Source organism: Pseudoliparis swirei, chromosome 14 (assembly GCF_029220125.1).
Source record: "Pseudoliparis swirei isolate HS2019 ecotype Mariana Trench chromosome 14, NWPU_hadal_v1, whole genome shotgun sequence".
Lineage (NCBI taxonomy): Eukaryota > Metazoa > Chordata > Actinopteri > Perciformes > Liparidae > Pseudoliparis > Pseudoliparis swirei.
The window spans coordinates 4,443,194-4,465,993 of NC_079401.1; the positions used below are offsets into that span (position 1 = coordinate 4,443,194).

Here is a 22,800-nt window from a genome sequence, read left to right on the forward strand (position 1 = left end):
ATATACACACAGACATAGACACACACAGAGACACACACAGACATATACACACAGACATATACACACAGACATAGACACACACAGAGACACACACAGAGACAGACACACACACACACACACAGACACAGACACAAACACACACACAGAGACACACACAGACATATACACACAGACATAGACACACACAGAGACACACACAGAGACAGACACACACACAGACATATAGACACAGACACACACACACAGAGACACACACAGAGACACACACACAGACAGACACACACAGACACACAAACACACACACAGAGACACACACAGAGACAGACACACACACACACACAGACATATAGACAGACACAAACAGACACACAGACACACAGACATAGACACACACACAGAGACACACACACACAGACACACAGACATAGACACACACACAGAGACACACACATACACAGACATACACACAGAGACAGACACACAGAGACATAGACACACACAGAGACACTCACAGAGACAGACACACACACACACACACACAGAGACATAGACACACACACACACTTACACAGACATACACACACAGACACACACACACAGAGACGCACAAAGACGCACAAAGACATAGACACACACGCAGACAGAGATACACACAAACATACAAGGCACTGACATACTGGCATAAAATACATACAATTAATAATGAAGTTTTTTCTATTCAATATAAAACTATTTCTCGCGTAGTAACAAGCTCCTCCCCCTGGCTGACGGCAGCAGCGCCTGCTTGTTTATGAACATCGTGGCCGACTCCGTGCGCGGGTCCTCTGTCGTCTCCGATCCGCCGGGCTCGGGTTGTTCTCTGATACTCGTGGAAGGTCGCCCGGCCCCGAGGGGGCGCGGCCCTGGAGTTGAGGGGGATCAGCCCATTTACACAGCTAACGTCAGCCGTGAAGAATCATAAAGACCCTGACTGTGTGGCTGTGAACATCTGGAGGAACGCTGGCCTCGAACGCCACGCCGTGTGTGTTAAATACGACATTCAGAACATCCTGCTCTCTCTCCACCCCCCCCCCCCCCCTCGGTGTCGGCCCGCAGAGACTCAATCACTTAGCATACGTAAGTCGGATGCTGCGTGCGAGCTAAAGTTCAAATCCCCGCCACGCGCTTCCCTCGGCGCCACGGGCGAAGTCTGCGGGAGAAAAGGTCGCCTCGCACGAAGCAGAGAGGAAACCGCCCGGCTCTCACTCCCAGCCTCACCTCCTCCCTCTCACCCGATCGCCACCCGGCATGACTTACCACATGACTCAGGCCACAGTAACTACATACAACTAGAACGGGCACTCGGTAGAGCGCATACCTTCGCATATCACAAGATTGGGCATTGAATTATGAACATTTTGGCATTAGTTGCATGCCAATTGGACAAAAATGTATCGTGCTATGGTAAAAAAAAGATTTTGACCTTTCCATGACCTTGACCTTTGACCCGATTGATCCCAAAATCTAATCAAATGGTCCCCGGATAATAACCAATCATCCCACCAAATTTCATGCGATTCGGTTCAATGCTTTTTGAGTTCTGCGAATAACACGCATACAAATAAATAAATAATTAAATACACGGCGATCAAAACATAACCTTCCGCATTTTCAATGCGAAGGTAATTAGCATGTTCTAGCCTCGAGGAGCGATGGCGCTGAAATCCCCGAACGCCATCAATGAGGAGGAGCCGGTAGTCGGCTGATTGAAATAAAAGCTGTAGTCGGCGAGTACGGAAGCTCGCGGGGGGGATCAGAGGAGCGGGGCTTTTTTTCTCCGGCTACAAGGAAAGAAAAGCAAACGCAGGGCTTCAAAGACGCGTCTCATCACCGCCTCACGCATCACCGCCCGGTGAAGTGTCGAGTGGAAGGAGGGAGCGGAGGTATCGACCCAACGGCATCGCAGAGGAGATTCAGCCTCCTTTGAAGCCCCTCCCCTTCCTCCCCGGACCAGGACTCTGGGCGCTTCTGGGACTGCACATCGTGAAAAGCAGCACTCCAGTCGACTCTTTTCAAATATTCGATCGACCCTCGAGTCGGACGATGCGATTTCTTTTTTCTTGTACTAATTTAGCGGAATAGAAAAACTATGATGAACTAGAATGGGCACTCGGTAGAGCGCATACCTTCGCATATCACAAGATTGGGCATTGAATTATGAACATTTTGGCATTAGTTGCATGCCAATTGGACAAAAATGTATCGTGCTATGGTAAAAAAAGAGTTTGACCTTTCCATGACCTTGACCTCTGACCCGATTGATCCCAAAATCTAATCAAATGGTCCCCGGATAATAACCAATCATCCCACCAAATTCCATGTGATTCAAGAAGATTTGACCTGTTCATGACCTTTGACCCGATCGATCCCAAAATCTAATCAACTGGTCCCCGGATAATAACCAATCATCCCACCAAATTTCATGCGATTCGGTTCAATACTTTTTGAGTTTTGCGAATAACACGCATACAAATAAATAAATTAATAAATAAATACACGGCGATCAAAACATAACCTTCCGGCATTTTCAATGCGAAGGTAATTATAGTTGATACACTGCAGCCGAGCGTAACGTCCGCACATGATTTTACTTCCTCGATGAAGCGTCTTCCCTCGCTGCTATGTTTTTAAAAGCATAAAGTATTGATTTTAAGATTAATCTGAGCTTCGTAGTTTGCTCTTGTTTAAAACATTATTTTTTATCTCTACAGAACTCGCGATATTGCTCTTGATTTCATCATAAAGCTGGGTATGAGACTTGCATGAATTTCAATAATAGATGGATTCATTGCTCAGCCAGTCCAGGTATTAGTCTGCCCCCACAGCGAGGCGCTAACTGATCAGCACAAGCCGGAGATGCAGGCGCTGTTTGCATAGCGCCATCACAATTTATCAAATACACCTCAGCGGGCACTTTATCATGTCTCAGGAGCAATTTCTCAACACTTTCTCCCCGTGAATACGTCACGCCGCCGACTCGTACATCTTCCCCGACCGCTCGTCCGCCGGTTTGAAAGTGGGACGAGATGTCGGGGAGCGCAGCGGCGAGGGCGCCTCGAGAGACTCGTGTGGTTGTAACTCATTAGTGGGTTTCGCTGATCAATCACGGCGGTCATTAGGAACACCAACCTCCATGTCGGCCTCGGGGGGGAAATCCGTTTAGGCGCAGCGGGAGGTAAAGCGCTTGATGAGTTTGAAACTGGACGTTTCCCTCGGAGCGGATGAGCTGTAATGGCTCCGATTGCTAATTAAAAAAGGAATTTATCTCCAAAGAGTTTTTGAGGGGAGAGCGGATTGTTCCCCCGTGGACGGAGATAATATATGGATGTAGTGACAGTGAAATAACCTTTGGTTTTGTTCTCTCGCTTTAATTTTTACGGTCATCATCTTGGTTTTTTGCCGTCACTATCATCGTTTTTTCCCGTCACCATCTTGTTGTTTTTTGCCGTCACCATCTTGGACCTGGATTGTGTCGCGCCGAACAAATCAGCCCATCGATGAGTCGATGACCTTGCGCCACAAAGCCTGGACGGAGGCGTTCAGGGCCCCGCGGTCACTTCAAGGTGTCGATGCCGTGTTTTGTTTTGCGTCCCGTCCACTTGAGCCGAGAGCTCTGGCGTTCAGAGCGTCTCTTGACAAATGAGCGTTTCATTTGAAGTGAAGGTCGCAAGCTGCTTTTGTTTTTAAATCGCTGAAGTGAATCCCGTCTTTGTAAACACGTCAACATTCACGTTTACATGCGGTGACACTGCTGCCGCCTCCGATCCCAAACGTCGTGACGGTCAACAATGTAGAAGCATTAGCAAAGCATGCAGGAGTGAGACTTTGTATGGATGTAATGTATTAGAGCGGGTCAGTGTCGGCACAGTGTTGGACCAGAGTGTTGCATTCTGGGACATTGTGACTGCCCCAGGTTGTACAAGTAGTAGTTGATACTAGTGAATGAAATTCTCTTATCAGCGTCATGGTCGCCAACCAACCTGAACACACACAATCCTCCTCCTCCTCCTCCTCCTCCTCCTCCTCAGGAATGTGCTACAGAGAGACAGCTGTGTATTTTCTGTTTGTGAACAGGGAGAGGAAAGAGGAGTTCAAGGACTCGATAAGGGCTCAGTTCCCCGGGGGGAGGGGGGCTCCCTCCCCCCTCCCTCCCACAGATACAATGATGACTCCCCACCCCCCCCCCCCCCCGCCTGGCCTACCTGCCTCCTTCCTGTCCTCCATTTTGACACTGAGCCATGAGGCTCGCTCTGACCTTGCCGCAATTTTTTGAAAATGTGGGCCAACGTGGCTACACACACACACATACACACACACACATACACACACAGATAAGTGTACATCTACTCTGTTTTTAGGTCCCTATCATCACAAGGTCCAGCAGTCTACAGCTCTGCAATTCAGCACTCCCTCCATCTCTCTCTCCCTCTCTCCCTCCCCAGCCCATCACACCTCCATTATAATAAGTGTCTGCGGCAGTCACACCGTGGCACCGCGTGCCCCCCTCAGTCATCAACGGCATAACCCCTCCACACCTCCACCCCATAACCCCTCCACACCTCCACCCTCCCTCCCCATAACCCCTCCACACCTGCGTGTTGGTAATCCAAGCAGGTGCGAACCATTTGTCATTCCATAGATAGCATTTGCATAAAGGTGAGTGTGCAGCAATAACTCTGAATGTGACAATATTTAGAGTTTAATACTCGTCCTGTAAATTTTTTATTTGGATGTTTCAAACGAGGCTTTAATCGGAGCGGAGCCTTTTTCCGAGAGGCTGATAGTAATCAGGTCTCAGGACATTTCGATTTTGCGTCTCAATTTGTGTGTTTCATGCTAGTTTCCTGTTGACTGTTGACTCCCGTCGACACGTTCGCACCATGTTCACGAAGACAATAAGTTCCCCTTCAAACATCACCCTTTATATTATTTCACTATTCTGGCATTGAAGCTTTGAAGAAGAGCGATGCTGTACAGCAAGAGATTGGAGAGATCAGAGGGACTGAATTGTATTTCCGTGTGTGTGTGTGTGTGTGTGTGGGCGGTTGTGATGTGTGCTGGCAGCATAACTATCAGCAGGTGGGTGTGTGCAGTGCAGTAGCATTTAAAAAGTACGGATGTGGCGAGCGCCAGTTCAAACGCTCTTCGTTTAAACTGAACTATGAGCTCAGAGTTCACCGCGTGTCTCAATCTAAACGATGGAAATAATCCAGTGAAGGCCGAGCAACAATTACATGTGTTCTTTTAAAGCATACTGCGAGAAATAACCGGGCCTGCCTCAGTGATCCCGCCTCCTTGTTTCTGGAGGCAGGTTGCCATGGGACCCTCGAGGAGAGATCTGGATGTCGAAGCTGAACCGGAGAGAAGGAATTGATCCCACACCTCTTCTCTCTTCTTTCCACCACGCCGCCGCCTCCTTCCCGCTTTGGTGTAAGGATGCCCGTCCTGTCGGTCCCGCCCCCTCCTCCGTTACGATTGGTCGGCTGGCGAATATGGACGATGACCGTCGCCTAAACATGCAGCGCTCGCATCGCTAATAAATCATAAAGGAAAATGTCGTGTCAACGTCGATTATGTTAAATTGTGCACCTGCCCAGAGGACGTGAGCTGTCAAGGTATTTTTTTAAATGAAGTCCTGTGGGGATGTTTCTGATGTAACGGGTTAAAAGGAATCTCCAAACATCAGCCCATGAAGTGACATTAAAACCGTGTGAATTGCTCTCAGATATTCAGCAGTGTCGTATCAGCCCCCCCCCCCCCCCCCCCGGAGGTTATTGAGCTTGAAATGAGAGAATAAAACAAACCTGGTGAATTGCACAGATGGGTATCTGGTGTGTGTTTTCCGTCGGCCAATCACACGGCAACCTTTCTGTCCCCAATTTGTGTTCAACAACTCCCACGTGGTCCATTCGAGTGCAGCCGCTCACGGTGCTCAGCCGTGTCCTCTGATTGGTTCCCCAAAACAACTCGGTTTTGCTCTGAACTACTATCACCTCCACTTATTCTGAGACGGAGACGTGTCCGACGCCACGGCAACGATAATCAAGAGTCATCAGGAGGTTTTTCCGCGAGGAGCTTTGTCCATTTTCCGTTTCATTTCCCCCCAAAGTACGCGGTCGCGAAACAAGGCGCCGCAGCGTTAAGAGTTCATCTCGGCCTCACGTTGGGGGAACGCTGGTGAACACGGCGGAGCCAATTGCAAATTGTTCTGAGCCGAAACAGATGAGTGTTGGAGTTCATTAGCGGCCGGCTAATTGGCGACGCACTGTTGCATCGTTCAGGAACAGTTGGACATAACGACATTCTCTTGCATCCTATCAACGCCGATACACGACGGTGGGGAAGGAAAAGAAGAAGAGCAGCCTGAACTCAGAGTACCGTGACGTTGATTTCAAGTCTTGCATTCATAAAAATAGGCCAACAAATAATAAATTGGCCGTTATAACCATGTTTGAGCTAGCTCGTAGCTAGCGGGAGCTACGAGCTAGCGCTATCCGTTTTCTTCCAGTGCTCCATGAGAACGGCTTTTACATGGAATACGGCCCAAGAAGTTCTTTACATCGTCATTGTCAATCGTCGTTTTATGCTCTCTTTTTAAAAGTCTCGGTTTAGCACCGGTATCGAAAAGAAGAAAAAAAACGATACCCATCCTTATTTATGTTGGACAAGTGAAAAACAAACTTTCAATCTTCTGTATGTTCAACAAAAGGAAAATTGTTCAGACGCCGATTAGGAAATGTAAATATGTGCATCCGTGGCAACACGGATCATCATTTATAACACTCGTGTTCAAAAAGCCGGAAGGCAAAGAGCAACCGCACGGTGATGCCTTCAGGGAACCTCCGTCGTCTGCTGCGTTTTGTTTCCCACCTTTACGTGCGTGTAAATAGACACTGACATCCACGCAGGGGACCGCGGAGCCCCCCGATGGGCGTCATGGGGCTTTGAGGTTGACTAAAGCAATGTTCACTGTGTGAGGTCACAGCCTCCTGTATCTCCGTCCCCTGGGACCCCGGCAGAAACGAAGCCTCTCTGGAGGTTCCTATCCGTCGCCGTAGTTACCGTGGTGGGATATTTCTGTCTCCTCACATCTACTTGTGTCTCTGCTTTCTGTTTGTGATTCCCGTCACAACATATATCACATTCATGCATCTCCGTTGTAGCGGAAGATAATCGCAGAGCTCCCGCAACAATAAACGTAAATGACCATTATTTGTACATGTGTGCCTGTAATAGAAACACACACACAACTAATATTCAGCATGAAAATAGTTTCCACAAATGTCTTCTTCCTCGTTTCTCTTTCTCTCTTCGCCAACTCTGCCGTGCGGAGGCTCCGCCTCCCCGCGTGGCTCCGCCTCCCCGTCAGCCGCTCACACATTCTCTTTGAAGCCACCAATATGTCCCCATTAGTCCACCTTGATGTTCAGAGAGCAGCAGAACCTCCCCGCGCACCGACTCGCTGCAGTGGGTTATGCAACGGGCAGAGAGGTGACATCACATATCAGAGACGAAATGAGACGCTCCGATTGGCCCATTTGGTGTCGGTGAAAGCTAAGAACCTAAAAGTAACAGTTCAATTTAGCCCCCACGCTCTCGTAGACTCGAGGATGAACTACAGAGATGCTGTTGGTCAAGCAGCTCAACCTTTACCTCACTCATCAATTCATATGCTAATTATGTCAATAAAGCCGTGGTTTGAGTTTGCAATTGGATCCCAGCATTATATCTCACTTTTTTTAATATCCACTGGGCCGACCTGCTGTGGAGCTGACCTTTACTCCCAAATAAAACCGTCTCCCAGTAGTGTGGCGTGTGGCCCGAGCCTCTTCCACGCCAGGGGGAAACAATGCACCTGGAAAACTAGCAACTAGGAACCAGGGCCAGGTCAACTCCAACTTGAAGGTAAAAAAAGATCTTTAAAACTTTATTAGGTCCCATGAACGTCAGCCCCATCTCCCTCCTACTTCCACACACACACACACACACACACACACACACAGCCTTCATGAGGCAACTTAGCTCACAGGACGATGTCTGCTGGGTATTTTCTCTTGATACTCTCCGGCTGCACAGCTGGAAAAACATCAGGAATAATTGGCCATTAGTGTATTTGCGGTAAAAGAGCATAAGCAAAAGCTTTTTAAGCAACACTGGTGTCCGCCTGCTCACGGGCGGACGTTCCTCCACATCGCGTGTGTGCGCTTGAGGAAACTACATTAGAGTCATTACTTCACCGCAGGTTACTGGCGGGGAATCGGGCGCCGCTGCTGCGGCGGTTCCGGCCAAATTGCGCTCATTATGGGCGCCTCAGTTCAGAGCCGGGACCCCGTTTGCTCGCCTTTTGCGTGGCTCCTGGTATCAGCTGAACAAATCTCATTAAAGGGAGAAGACGGACCCGGAGAGGAGGCGAGATCAAACCGTAGGAGGTAAATATTGACAGTGAGGCAGCGAGCCCAACCAAACCGACATTCTTTTTGTTTTGTGCCTCGCGGCTCGACTTTGTTCTCCTACATTCAGATTTCACGGACGGACCGGCTCTGTATGATCTGGCTTCAAATAGTAGCTTTCCCCAGTATATATTGGGTTTCTTAATTGGACTCTAGTTGAAACCAGTCTTGGGATTTAACTAACGCTACAAGCACTTGCCCCTTGGCTTTGAAATAATGCTAAATACATAAAGCAGACGCTGCTTTGTCGTCTGTGGACTCTGGATGTTTATCACACACTTCTGTACTATCTGATTTACTTCTGCAACCGGAGGAGTCATTGACTCGAGAGAGTGCAAGTTTTAAGACACTTCCTCTTCAGAACCGAAGGTTGCCTCCTGGGCAGTACCATTCCCCCCTCCCCACCCCCCCGTGCCAATTGCCCCTGAAAAGACGCCAAAATCTGGAGCACGACCTCACAGCGTGCCCTCCAATTTCGTGGGTTGGAACGCATAGCCGGCGTATCAATACGGGACATTCAGAGACAAACATGTATTTTCCATCAGCCATACTTGTATCGTGTAATTAAACATAATTGCACATTCAGAGCTCGATGGGTCTTGCTAATTGGCCCCACATTATCGACCATAATTACCACTGTGGCCGCAGGATAATGTGTTTTCTGCGTCTCCATTGTCACTCATTGTCTGTTGGAGGAAGCATTCCACATCAAGTGCTTGTATAAATGTTTAAGGTAGTTTCTAAACTCGGATGCAGAGGATAGAACGTATCAGCCCACTTTATTGAATTCCGAACCTCTTTGAGGAGTGACAAATAATTGGGCGAAAAAAAGAAAGAAAACCCGTCCTTGGCTTTCAATTAATTATCTTTTATTATTATTTTTTATTTTTATAACCAGAAATGGTTCTTCTATGGCTTCACACTGAAGAACCATTTTCTGTTCCCGATGGCGCCTTCATGGTTCTGTGTGTATTTTATATATTTGGGCTGTGTATTGGCAGTATTGAATCGCGATACAGGGGTATTGATAATACAATACTGTAAGCAAGGTGCTATATTAATTTAAACTTAGGAAAACTATCATAGTATAATAGTTATTTTCTGAAATTTTTTCATTGTGTGTAAATATTTGACCCCAGATTTCCAGGCTCTGTATTTATGTTATGCAGATTTATTCAGTCGGGAGGTCTGTTTGAGATCAAGAGACCCGAGAAGTAATTACACATCTACAAGCCACCAGATGAGGCGCACATCACGGCGACACGCTAATTAAAACAAATATTATCAATGATATCAGCACAACAGGAAGTGATCAATGAACGCTTCAGAGAGCAGGAACCTTATCTCAGTGGGAGCGTTCACAGTTTATCTTTGGGTCAAGCTTTACTCGATCAGATACGGAGCTCATAAGCTGCCAGAGAAATGGCCCTTTGTACTTTGACTTGTTTTGCATCAATTATATTGAAATGCATGTATTAGCAGAACGTTGCCAATGTGTTCCTGATGTCTAACAGACGGCAACCTCCGGCTCTGAATAGTAACGCCAAAGCTGTTTTAAAAACCGTAAACCTGCATTCTTCCTCATGGACAGCAGGGGGCGACTCCTCTGGTTGTACAGAAGTTTATGCTTCATGTGTTAAAGCTGCATTCTCTCTCCTGACCACCAGGGGGCGACTCCTCTGTTTGTACAGAAATGTATGCTTCATGTGTTAAACCTGCATTATCTCTATTGACCACCAGGGGCGACTCCTGGTTGTATAGAAGTATATATAATGACTCCACTTCTCTCTTGAGTTCTAAGTCTTCTTCTATACAGCATGACGTCATCGTCATGCTCATTGGCCTCCAGTGGTGAGGAGGAGGAATATCTCGTAAATGAAAACGCAGACGACTTGTGGCTCCCTTGAGTACTGCACGGCGCTGTGATGTCGGGTCTCTACGACCCAGAGTACCGAGTAGAGTCTCTTCTCTTATTTTGAAGGGACGAACAAGCCCAGTTCTTATGTTCAGGGCTTGAATTTGCCTTCAAATTAATCCTCAAACCATACCTGAACCCTCTTATTGCACAGATCGTCTCGTCTGATCCGTCATCTCTCTCTCCCCAAAGCTGTGGTTAAGAAGTGAGGCGTACCTCAGTCACATCTCCACCACCTTCATGGTTCTCACCACAGGTTCTTCTTCTAATTCTCCCTTAATTACAACGAGCCATCACCTGAGCAGTGTAGCAATCAGCACTTAGCTTAATTAAACCGATGGAGAGATGATCCGTAAACCCTCACACTGTGTTTTAATTAAGTCGTTTAATGGTCGCTATACTGCTCACCAATAAAGCCCCGCGGCGTCTCGTGGTAGTCAACGTTGTCTTTATGGCCGCGGCGCTCCGATAAGACACAATTATAAAAGACTAAATGATGTATTAGAGTCGCGTTGCGTATTTCATGATTTGTTTTTACGACATTACCAGATGATTTTATTTCCGTCTAAGTGCACGAACACCACCAGTAACCTGGAGCTCTGGAGTGGAGATACGCATTTAAACCACGAGGGGGAATCGGGTGTTGAAATTAAGCACGTGGGACTTATTCAAATTTTTTTGGGGGGGTGAAATGTTCCTGTAATATGAGTCAAGCCCCAAAAGAAAAGAGATAAATAATAGAGTCCACCTTACGTCATGTGAATGTTTTACTTGAAAGAGAGCACGGCTACGTCTTTCTGAAGAAGAGGACATGAGGAAAGCCTTGAGCTGCCCTCCTCCTCCTCCTCCTGGGCAAAGAGGTGTTGGCGTTTCTCTTCACTTCAGATACATAAAGGTGAGAAATTAGTCTCAGGGTCTCATGAGTCTGAGGCGACGCCCCCCCCCCGCCCCCCAATCGATCTCAGAATGATCAGCCGAGTCGAGTCGCCGCCACAGAGAGGGATCGGTCTCATCACAGGTGCTGTGAGAAGTCACCGCCCCATCGAGGAGGAGGAGGAGGAGGAGGAGGAACACACACACACACACACGCTCTGCTTTACTCCTCCTCCTGCTGAAGGTCTTTCCTCTGACATTCATATCAACTCAAAGCTGCCAGGCGGCAATATGAGGAGCTATATTGCTTTTCAAAACATTATTCCATTGAGAATAACCGTGACCTCAAGTGACCTCCGCTCGGGTCCTGAGGAGCTGTCGCCAATAAACTTGGCGGTATTTTAACTTTTTGGGGAGTCAGTGGGAATATCCCCCCCCCCCCCCCCAAAAAAAGTTGCCGTGTTTCATCTATGAAGCGACTACAGATGGAGGTTTGCAGTCTTCTGTTCTCACCTTTCACAATAAAAACTCAGAAATACAATATTCTACATGTCATTATTTAGATTATTTGTTGTGGTCACGTACCCCGTGTGTAGAGGCCTTCAAACATATAGCAAAATGCACATACACATAAATAAACATACTGTAGATGCTCCGCCCACGCTCAAGTATTCACACACACACACACACACACATCATGCATCATCCCTGTGATCTGTTTCCAGAGGGCTGCCCCGACACAAACAAAGCTCCGTTTAGGGTTAATGCCGCCTGTAAATACTCCTCCAGCCAATAATGATCGGCGCATCAGAGGTGGAAAGTTCAAATATGTGCAGTGTGTGTGTGTTGGGTTAAGCCCAAATTGCATCTTCCAGTACAATGAACAATTGTAAAGGGGTTTTCTTTTAGGTGGAAGCCAAATGAAATGTACTCCCACGTACACGCTAGTCACATACATTAAAAAAAAGAAATGTTCTCTCTCTCTCTCTCTCTCTCTTCGCCGGTCTGAAAGGTGGAATCACTTATTTAGCGGGGGCTATGCCCAGACCTCACGCCGACTGGAGATAACGGCCTCGCCTCGGAGGGCCCCGTGGGAGCCGGACCACGGGGTTATCCATTAATATTTATCTCCCTTCTCTGACATCCACTGGCAGACATCTGTCTGGATTTTTACACGTCTTGCAGTCGCAGATGAATCTCTCCTCACGTTTATGCAAATGAGCCGGTTCCCTAGTGTGAATTTTTAAAAAAATCGGGAACCTCTTATTTAAAATGACACGACATCTCGACTGAACACGTCCGTCAAAAGTCTGAGAAGATGACGACGTGTCTAATACAAGAGGCTGGGGGAGGAGCCTCGCTGAAGCTCCGCCCACACAGCAGCCACATGACCATGACACCAGTTAATAAGTGGGCTGGAACAGACCAGCTGTGGCTCCCCGGCTACTAAAGCTCCGTCACCCACCACACCACGGCACTGGAAGATTGAGATATACTTTTTTTGAAATCGTGAACTTCCAGCTCGGTTCGATTCCCAAACCCCAGAATCATCAGTTTACTCTCAGACCACTAGCCAATAACCTGGAATCTTCACCAGGTTTAACTCTGTTCTCTTCAGAGGGGATCTGTCCCATCGCATTACGCCTATTTAAAAATAATTTCAGTTAAACTTTCATGAATACAATATCAATATTTCACGCCCATCCACTTAATATTTCTCAATCAGCAGAAGAGTCCAGCCGTGTGACTGAGTCAGATACCTCTGGACGATAGATCTGGACATGTGGAGTTCAGTGTTGCACATTTCACTTCTTTAATCCACAATTTGTTTCTTATTGAAAGCAATCAGAAGTAATTCCTCGTAAATTGTTGCTGTATATGTCGTGTTGTAGTCTGAGCTGCTGTTGACTCGCATGAAGTCACAATGAACACGAATACCAGTGAATATCTCAGGAAGCGATTTACACATGGGAATATATCTTGTTTTTGATCAGTTATTATGTAAACGTCATACGTAGGATTTACATATTTAATTCAGTTTGAAAAAACATCCTGTTAAAGGTGAAAATGTAATTTGTGAATGTCCCAAAATACAGTGATAGTATTTATTCTTACCTGTGTTTAAAACTGGACACAGTATAGAGGACAATGGTGTGTGTGTGTGTGTGTATGTGTGTCACATGGAGAGACAGTTGAGGTTATCTGCAGGAACCTGTGAGTGTGTCTGCTGCCCTGTGTCTCTGCATCGTCTCTCTGACCCCCCCCCCCCCCCCATCACTGTTCCCTGGAGTCGGCGGTGTTATCTAGACAGGTGCAGTTGTCTGCGCCCTCCTATATAATGGGATGTGCTGGGTCTGAGATGGTGTTCCTGATACCTCTCCCCCCCCCCCCCACACACACACACACACTCACTCTCTATGTTAGGGCTACTGCTGATCCTCTGTCTGCAGCAGCTCCCTTCCAGGTCTTTACTTCGGTCAATTAGTGGGTTGTGAGTTGACCAGCTGCCTTATAGAAGCGCTGTCTGTACTTGGGAAGTTTACTAACTATTTGTGGTTTGTTCGCGTCGTCCACACTAGACACGCCGGAGAGGGGGCGTGGCTTATCTGACCGCCACATGTAGTCGGATGGTTTGTGTTCACGTCTCCGGCCTGAAGGCAGCCGCACCCGGACCAGGACTTTGAGACCAAAGGATGTCGCATACCAGACAGATGTGCAGTCTGGATGAGGGCTCCGGTTCAGAGGCTTTTTAATCCAGCCTCGAACTGCAGTGTTTCATAGGAGGAGGATCCTCTGAGGGAGGATGAGGGTCGTCTTCATGGAGCATCCGGCGTGTGCGCGTTGAGATCTGGACGACGATGTACTTCGAAGTGATTCATTTAATCAACTAAGTGCTGAGAATACCCCTTTGTGGGTCACTTGTCTCTATTTCTGTCCCACCCATCACAAGCTGAGTGGTGACGGCCTCGTGGAGTGAAACACTTCATGCCGTGCTTTCACTTCAATTTAGCGTCTGGTAGATTTGGGCCATTTACGGGCGAGAAAAGCTGATCTCTCAGAAACGTTTAGGAGTATTTAAAGCTGCATGTTTATCTTTTTACTGTCAAATGTGTGTGTGGTTTAGATCTGGTGCATTCAATGGCGGTGCCTGTCCTCAGGAGATATCACTCACAGCATTATGGAAGTCTGATTCGTTGTTTTGCTGATGGATGCAACAAAAGGAAAATAAAATTATGGACAAACACCCCGAGGGACCTTCCAGAGCCGGATCGATGGCCGAGGATTTACAAGCCCATCAGAGGCTCATCGCCACGGCTTTTAGTATCGGAGGCGCTTGTATACACTTTTCATAGGCGGAAGGTCGATGTTGGAGGGGAAGGGGAGAGAGAGGACGAGGTGAAGAGGTGATCAAATGAAAACAGTGGACTGGAGAGGCGAGCGCTCTATCGATCGCCTTCTCGGTTTGTTTTTCACTCTCCGACAAAAAGGTTGAGACGCCGAGAAGACCCCGTTTACAGATCCTCTGATTTAACTGAGTGCAACATCTTTACAAGAGCATGACGATGAATCCCCTTTCATCACCAGGAATGACGAGTTGAAGTCGGACAGATTAGAATCTGACGCTCGATTGTTCAGCTCAGAACGACATCATCGTGGTGATAGTTTTCTTTATGTTGGTTCTGGTTGATTCGGGGTCGATGGACGTGGGGAATGACCCGCTGGGAACAGACCCGAGAGGAGACGGCAGCTTCAAAGCGCCGACGTCGTTGTTTTTCCCTCACGACGTCTTATGGTCGGCGTCGTAACTTATCAAAGGGGTTGGAGGCCATGTTTGATTGTTAGACTCCTTTCACGACTCCAGTTTCGTAAGACTCGTTGTCGGACTGCTCTGACCAAACCCCCAATATACCCATGAGGCCTTTCTGCAATGGGCCTTCAGATGGTTTTTGGGATCATGTGCTGTTAGACCAATAAGCTTTTCACTCCAACTGACTTTTATTATTGGTATTAATGGTTTTGTAATAATTAGCTGTCGGAATATCGGCATGGCACCTTGAATGTAGAGCGATGATAAACGTTAGGAGTCAGTTCTAAAGTGCATTGGACCTGGAATATTATATAGAAAACGTCATCCACAGTGCCAATACAAATGCATATAGTAAGAAAGACAAGATAAGTGTCACGCCCTGTGCTCTTCCCGGTGTCCGCTGATTGGTTCGTTCCCTTCACCTGCCACTCCTCTGCCTCCTGTATGATTGCAAGCCCCGCCCTCATTGTTTCCACCTGTGTCTCGTTCCCCTGTGTATTTAGTCAGAAACGTGACAATAAGTGGACAGAAAGACCAAAGTATGGTGGTGAGTGTTGGAGGCTGATCCCTGTGGTGCTCCACAGGTCAGGCTGAACTGAGGAGCTGTTTGTTTAATTAACACTGGCTGTTTCAATAGTTTTTCCATTGATTCATTTCACGTAGCTGTCGACAGACCGTTTCAACGCGATTGATGAGTGCGTGAGCCGCACTGTTGAAACAGTTGAGGAAAGCATCCATGCAGCAGTCCGTGAAAACGACCACATGGCGCTAGCATCCTGTGGCGGATCGGCAGGTTGCAAAAAGGTCAATCGTCTATTTTGTCACCGCCGTCTTGAGCGAAGCACTTAGGACTGAATTGCTCCGCCGAGGACGTTATCGCTCCACGGTGGGAAAACGGCGCAATTGTACGTCTGGGGTCACTGCTGAGAGCGCACGCTCAGCACAACCGGGCCCTGGGTAATGTAAAAGTTTAAAAGAAAGCGAGCGTTGCCTCGCCCGGCCGCCCGCGGCTACAGCTGATACATTTCATCAATACTATAAACCTCTGACTTTTACAGCCGGATCTGTGAAGGTTATTACCCCCGTATCCCGCTTCCCCCTCTTTACCTCACGCCGCCGTCACAGAAACACCGCGCCTTGTTTCCCCGTTAGCTTGGCGTTTGCCCTCCCCAGCTGCTTTCGCTAAATGTTGAATTTTTGGGGGCGCCGAGTGTGCTTCAGTGGCATTACCATAACTCCAGCTTATCCGCCCTCCTCCCTCCAGAGCAGCGGCAAGCTTGAATATTGCATTACGGCAATGTCACCCCAGTCGGAAAGCAAAATGTATTACCTGCATGAATCAAGTTGTCATTTCCAATTTATGGGGGAAGCTTGGCATTCAGAGCACATGTCTGGCTGAAGCCGCTCCACCTCCTTCAGCAGCAGCAAGTGCCGCTTCCCCTCGGGGTCAGAGGCCCTGCAGAAAGAAAAAAGACAGAAAGAAATGCGCCCCACGCTCACTTCTCTTGAGAAAACACGGACTGGGAAATTTCCCACAACGCGGCTGACACCAAAATCAACCCTGCGCCTCTCGCCCGGCCACTCACCCACCAGCAGGGTGCGGACGGTCATGGGGTTTTTAAATGGTTATTTAAGGCATGGAAATGTGTTATTTTAATATATTCAACGAGTTTTTGTTATTACCCAGGAAGCAAAGCGCTGGCAGCCTCCCAGCCCCGGCGTTTTAATTGTGCTCCTCTCATATTAGGAGGGATGCAACCAATTTGACCGCTGCTGTCAAATTCCACGCGTTATTCCTCCTTTTGAATGTTTAGCTGCCGACGGGTTTCCGTCTTGGCGTTTGGAGGGAAAGAGGATCAAACGCCAAGACGGGAGACGGCCTGTTTTTTTTATTGTGGCCGACAATTATAAACCTCTTTATAAACCTGTTGAGCTTATCACAAGCAGCAGGAGCTCCAGATAAGGTGGCGAGCTGCGGGCTGCGCACGAGCATCCGCCAGAAAGGTTCGCTCAAGTGTGTGTGTGTGTGTCTACTTTGTACACTTTAAATGCACGGAAAAAATCTGTAGTGGAGCGGCGAGCTCCGAGCGTGGTTTCTTCATCTTTGGAGGTCGTTCGCTCACCTCCCACACACACACACACACACACAATGTATAACAAAGAGCAGCGGACAGACATCACAGTCCATTAAACCGCTTTGTTTTACCTTTCTGTAACGCCCTCCACCCCCAGGCAAGGTCACTGGACGCTGCACTAATGACGGCAATCTATTACCTGGTGCCGCGTGAACCGGCTCGTGGCTGCAGCTCGTGGAGGTCGCCTGGTCGCCCTTCGGTCGTGTATGATGGTAACGCGGTGCTACACACTCCGGCTCATTTGTAACACAAAGAACAAAACAAAGACAGCGGTCCATTCCTGTGGTGCGTTGTTGGCGTTTTGCTCGTTGAGGAATGTGAAGAGAAACAACCGGAACAATTCTCCGGGCAGATAATAAGGCCGATGTCTTCACATGAATAATTCAAGATCAGGAGAAAACAATCCATCACTGAGAGTTTGAGCGTCGTAACAAACACACCTGACAGGTGTGTGTCTGTCTTCATGTGTTTGGACTCAAGGACACGCTCAGTAGAACCTGGTGGTGTGTTCTTGTGCCTCCTCATTTGGGCCTCGACTCCAGAACATTTCACACCAACGAACGAGAATACAATGGAAAGTCCTCCTCGAGTCGGCGGAGTACTTTAAAAAAAGAAGAAGTTTTTTCCAGATTCCCCATGTTGCCATTAGAAAAGCTCAAACACAGCGTTACACCACAAAAGCTCAGGATGACATTCTCAACACAAAAAAAACCCCAAGATATTCTGCGTTCGCTGTGACACAGCAGAACAAAAGCCGCATGAATGCGCGTGGGATGGATTTCCTGTCAGTCGACATGAGTCGGAACACATCCCGTCTCCATGCCGACGCCGAGGCCTCCCGGTGTCTCGCTCCTCCACGCGGGGCGTGATGTGGCGGCGCTCGGCGTGAAGCCGCTGAATCGACTTCCTTTACAATCGAAACACTTTACGGCTGACTGCAACCGCCCTCTCCACCCACCACCGCCGCTTCCTGCTACCCCCCCCCCTCCCCCCCCTGTGACCCGTCGCTGTGCTGCCATGACAACCAGTTCAGATCAGCAGATCATTAGCACTCGGTTCAAGGCTGTTAATGAACACTGTAATTATTGTGCTGCGATGCCGTGTTTTCTTCGGGTGTTATTCCACTGCCGTGTTCTCAGCAGGGCGGTCGTCGTAACGATCTGCAGCACCAGCAGTCGTGTTTAAATGTGCTTCTGGAGCCACAAACAAGTCGAAGTCTCAAGCCGGCACACATCGTCATAACAACTGTACGAGCGGCAGAGCTTTCCATAAGCGACAGCCGGCGGCCGAACAGCCCACGACTCACGGAGCTCCAGACGCTTCTTTTATTATTGATTTCTGGCTTTCATAAAACAGTACAAAGCCCGAATTATTACTGAGGACGTCTGTCTGTAAAATACGTGATGACAAGACACAGGGAGAATTGCATAGATTGGGTACATCGTCATTAGAAGAGCGACTTGGGAAAACACAGCTGGCGTATCATGTTCATTCTTAAAATCATCCCATATACGTGGAGTTTTAATAGAGGAAAATGTAACGTATTAAATGTTACTTAAATTCATCTTCCTGGCTACGTGGTGTTACATCATCGTCACAAGCAAACAAGAGTGTAAACAAATGGAGAATGTCTGTCGGATTTGACGCAGATGTCACACACACACCGACACACACACACACAAAACAAGACAATCAAATGGTGACAGCAGGGGATCTCAGATGCCACCAAGCACAGGATTGGATGAGGGCCTTCATAACGACCTTCTGGAGCGGCATACGCTCGCGTGGATGGTCTGGTCGCCATGGTAACGCGTGTATGCGACAAAGCGAGCGCGTGCAACTTCACATTTGCAATACTTTAAATCTGAAATCGTTAAGCGAGGTGCTCTCACTGTGGTCTGAGCAGGACACCTGAACATGACACCTGAACATGACACCTGACGGCTGTTTCCTGTGTATTTCTACTACACACGCTTGACAGACCTGGTGACTCACAATTAAAATATGACACGTTGTCATGAGACTGAAGGAGCCTCTCAATCGGCCTTCATCTGAAATGCACACCTCATGCTCCCCCAGGGAAACGACACCAGGTGAGAAGGCGCTTTGTCTGCAATACCGGCCGAACGAGGTCAAGGAAAGGAGACAGCGATTTAGTGATCCTGTCTGAGGGAGTAAGGGAGGAGGAGGAGGAGGAGGAGCTGTGGGGAGACTGATTGCGATAGGAATTGTCAATAACGAGCCGGAGGAAAGTAGAGCGGAGGGAGTGTGGGGAAACTTCAATCAAGAAGTCCGGAAGACAAAAACAATCAAATAAAAAAAGAAGGAGGTGGTGAGACGAAGGAGGGAGTGATCGAGAGGACGGAGGTGAGGAGAAGCAGCCGTGATGAGATGGATTCCACCGGACCGAGAGATTGATGACTCTGCTTGAGGAAGAGAGGGAAGCGATAGTCCAGGCGGGGGAGGGGCAACACTGATGAAAAGAACCGGCAGAAGTCTGATGTGAAGAACGAGTCGGCTTTATCTCTAAAACAGAGCGCGCGCCGCAGAATCTCTAATAGGAAGTGAGCGTAACGGCCCAATAAAGACGTGTTCAGAGCTGCAGTTCATCCGTTTAATTGTGGCCAATCAGAGCGGCCGTGCTGGAGGCCGGTCCAGCTAACGAAGGAGCTCGTTAAAGAACAAGGTGTGGGTGGAGCGGCGGGAGGAAGTAGATATTCATCTTTTCACCTCGACCCCTCTCTGTCTCACCCCTCCTCCTCCTCCTCCTCCTCAGACTGGCTCTGATTGGCCGGCCTGTGTCTGAGCCTGGGGGGGTAAGAGGGAGATAAACGGCGTTTGCAAACAGAAAGTGGTCGGACCCCATCAGCGAGAGAGCTTCCTGCAATATGCACTTTTCGGAGGCACTGATTGGATGATGGGGTCCCTGGTGGTGGCGCCCTGGAATGAAGGCGGAGTAAAACGTTTCATCAGACGTGTCACATGCCGCTAAAATGCCTCTTCATGAGAATGAGATGCACCTTTAGTCAACGGATGCTCCGCCGCCGCGTTTTCATTCTGCAGTTTCGTTTTACGTCTGTTGTCTCGTCTTTTTCTTTTTTTCCAGACGTCGCCACCGAGAGCTGAAGGCGCCCCCCCGGCGAGCTGCGATGGGACACGGCGAGGCGGCGCCCACCAGAAGACGTCCCCGCGCTGCTTCCCCTCAGCCGCGCCGACGCTAGACGGGCAGAGCACCCCCGTTGCCGTGAGGTTGATGCGTGCTGCGTCGCGGAGGCGGCCTCCAGCTGCGAGACAACCCGTGGGGGCGTGGCCTCGACGTTTCCAACACCGCTGAGCGCCAGCCGAGTGACCAGCGATGCCTTCGAAGGTCTCCTGCTTATACTTGCTGACCGTGGTTTGCTGGGCCAGCGCTCTGTGGTACCTGAGTGTGTCCCGCCCCTCCTCCTCCGACGTGGGCCAGGTGACCATCCCCGTCCGCCAGTCGTCCAAGGCGGGCAAGAACGGCACCTTCAGCAACATCCGCACGCGCTCGCTCAACCCGCACGACTTCGGCTACCTCGTCAACGAGGCCAAGAAATGCGAGGCGGAGCCGCCCTTCCTCGTCATCCTGATCAGCACCACGCACAAGGAGTTCGACGCCCGGCAGGCCATCCGGGAGACGTGGGGCGACGAGAGCACCTTCCCGGACGTGCGCGTGATCACGCTCTTCCTGCTCGGCCGCAGTACCGACGGCGTCCTCAACCAGATGGTGGAGCAGGAGAGTCAGATCTTCCACGACGTGGTGGTGGAGGACTTCATCGACTCGTACCACAACCTGACGCTCAAGACGCTGATGGGCATGCGCTGGGTGGCCACCTTCTGCCCCAAGGCGCAGTACGTGCTCAAGTCGGACAGCGATATCTTCGTCAACATGGAGAACCTCATCTTCAACCTCCTGAAGCCCACCACCAAGGCCAGGAGGCGGTACTTCACGGGCTACGTGATCAACGGCGGGCCAATCCGAGACATGCGCAGCAAGTGGTACATGCCGAGGGATCTGTACCCCGACAGCAAGTACCCGCCCTTCTGCTCCGGCACCGGCTACGTCTTCTCGGCCGACGTGGCCGAGCTCATATACCAGACTTCTCTGCACACGCAGCTGCTGCACCTGGAGGACGTGTACGTGGGCGTGTGCCTCCACAAGCTGGGCATCCACCCGTTCCAGAACAGCGGCTTCAACCACTGGAAGATGGCCTACAGCCTGTGCCGCTACCGCCGGGTGGTCACCGTCCACCAGATCTCCCCGGAGGAGATGCACCGCATCTGGAACGACATGACCAGCAAGAAACAGCTGAAATGTTAGCGCGGGCGTTTACGGATCGGCGCTGAGGAAACGTCCGCGGGCTTTGAAGGACCCTCTAGTGTCTCTCGCCCTCTCTCACTCCCAGAGCTCCAACTCACTAACCAGAGTTAGAAACACCTTTTACACCCGAAGAAAGAAGATAAGAAAGTGCGAACTGTTCAGGTGGTCGGGTTTCGGGGTTCTTACGGTCATGGAAAACCTGGAAAAGTCATGCAATTTAAAAGTGGTTATTTCCTGGCCTGCAAAAGTCCGTGAAAAAGAAAATGTAATCCCAAAAGTCCTGGAGATGTGTTACATTCACATGTTAATGTGCTTTTAAAAGAAAGACGCTCATTATATAAGCCGGCATTCGCTCTGGAACTCGCGGCACAATTATATATTTTTTCCCGGGCTGCGAGTGAACGCACCTTAACTGAAAAGTTCGGTGGCCATAGCAACAGTAGCTCAGGGATGATCCACTATCATGTTATATACATTTCCCAAAATGTCGAGGGAATTTGGTTTAAAATCCTGGACACCCATTGGTCCCCACGTGTGTGACCCCCGGGGGGTCGACGCCACGCGGCAGGAAGCTCAGAGTGTTTGAGTCTTCGCTTGCAAACTGCAGATTACCCCTGAACGCCCCTCGTGCTTTCCGAGCGAGGCGCACATGTGGGACTATCGAGTCGCCGTCGGGAGGACGCCGCCGGCGAGTCTTACAGCGAGATGACTGGTTTTATAAGGCTGCTCCCGGAAAGCACCGGAGCACCAAGGACTCCGGCGTTCACACTTATTTTCTTCCGGCCTCGCCTTCTTGGCGATGTCGGCGAATGTCCTGTGAGCGTGTGCCGTGCCGTTGTGTGTCCCACAGACGGACGTGTGCCGTGCGAGTGTTCTTCTTTTCCGTAGCTCCAGGTTAAATAAAGCGCTTTTTGTAAGATTCCATCTTGTGTTTATTACCGAGAGACGGCGACGCGGCGGCGGCGTTACACGCCGGCTTACGCCGACGAGGGAAAACCGGATGACGCCGACAAGGAGCTCCGTGTGACCGCTGGAGAAACACGGCGCCTCATCAGATCGCCACGCCAGCTGGGCTCTGAAGCCGGAAGCTGCTGCATGCAGGTGTGTGTGTGTGTGCGTGAGAGAGAGAGAGAGTGTGTCTGTGTGTGTAAGAGAGATAATGTGTATGTGAGAGAGTGTGTCTTGTGTGGAAGAGAGCAATTGTGTGTGTTTGAGGAAGAGTGTGTGTGAGAGAGTGT

At 49.3% G+C, this 22,800-nt stretch overlaps 1 protein-coding gene across 3 annotated transcripts in view; it reads left to right on the top strand.

Annotated features, from left to right (window-relative positions):
- Nucleotides 1-22,484, top strand: part of LOC130204473 (beta-1,3-galactosyltransferase 1-like) — a 48,344-nt gene extending 25,860 nt beyond the window's left edge. For all 3 annotated transcript variants that reach the window (XM_056431227.1, XM_056431228.1, XM_056431229.1), the window contains one exon: nucleotides 20,327-22,484. In XM_056431227.1, coding sequence (XP_056287202.1) covers nucleotides 20,576-21,562 — 987 coding nt within the window. In that variant the 5' untranslated portion in view covers nucleotides 20,327-20,575 and the 3' untranslated portion in view covers nucleotides 21,563-22,484. The remainder of the gene's footprint in view (nucleotides 1-20,326) is intronic.
- Nucleotides 22,485-22,800: the final 316 nt, after the last annotated feature.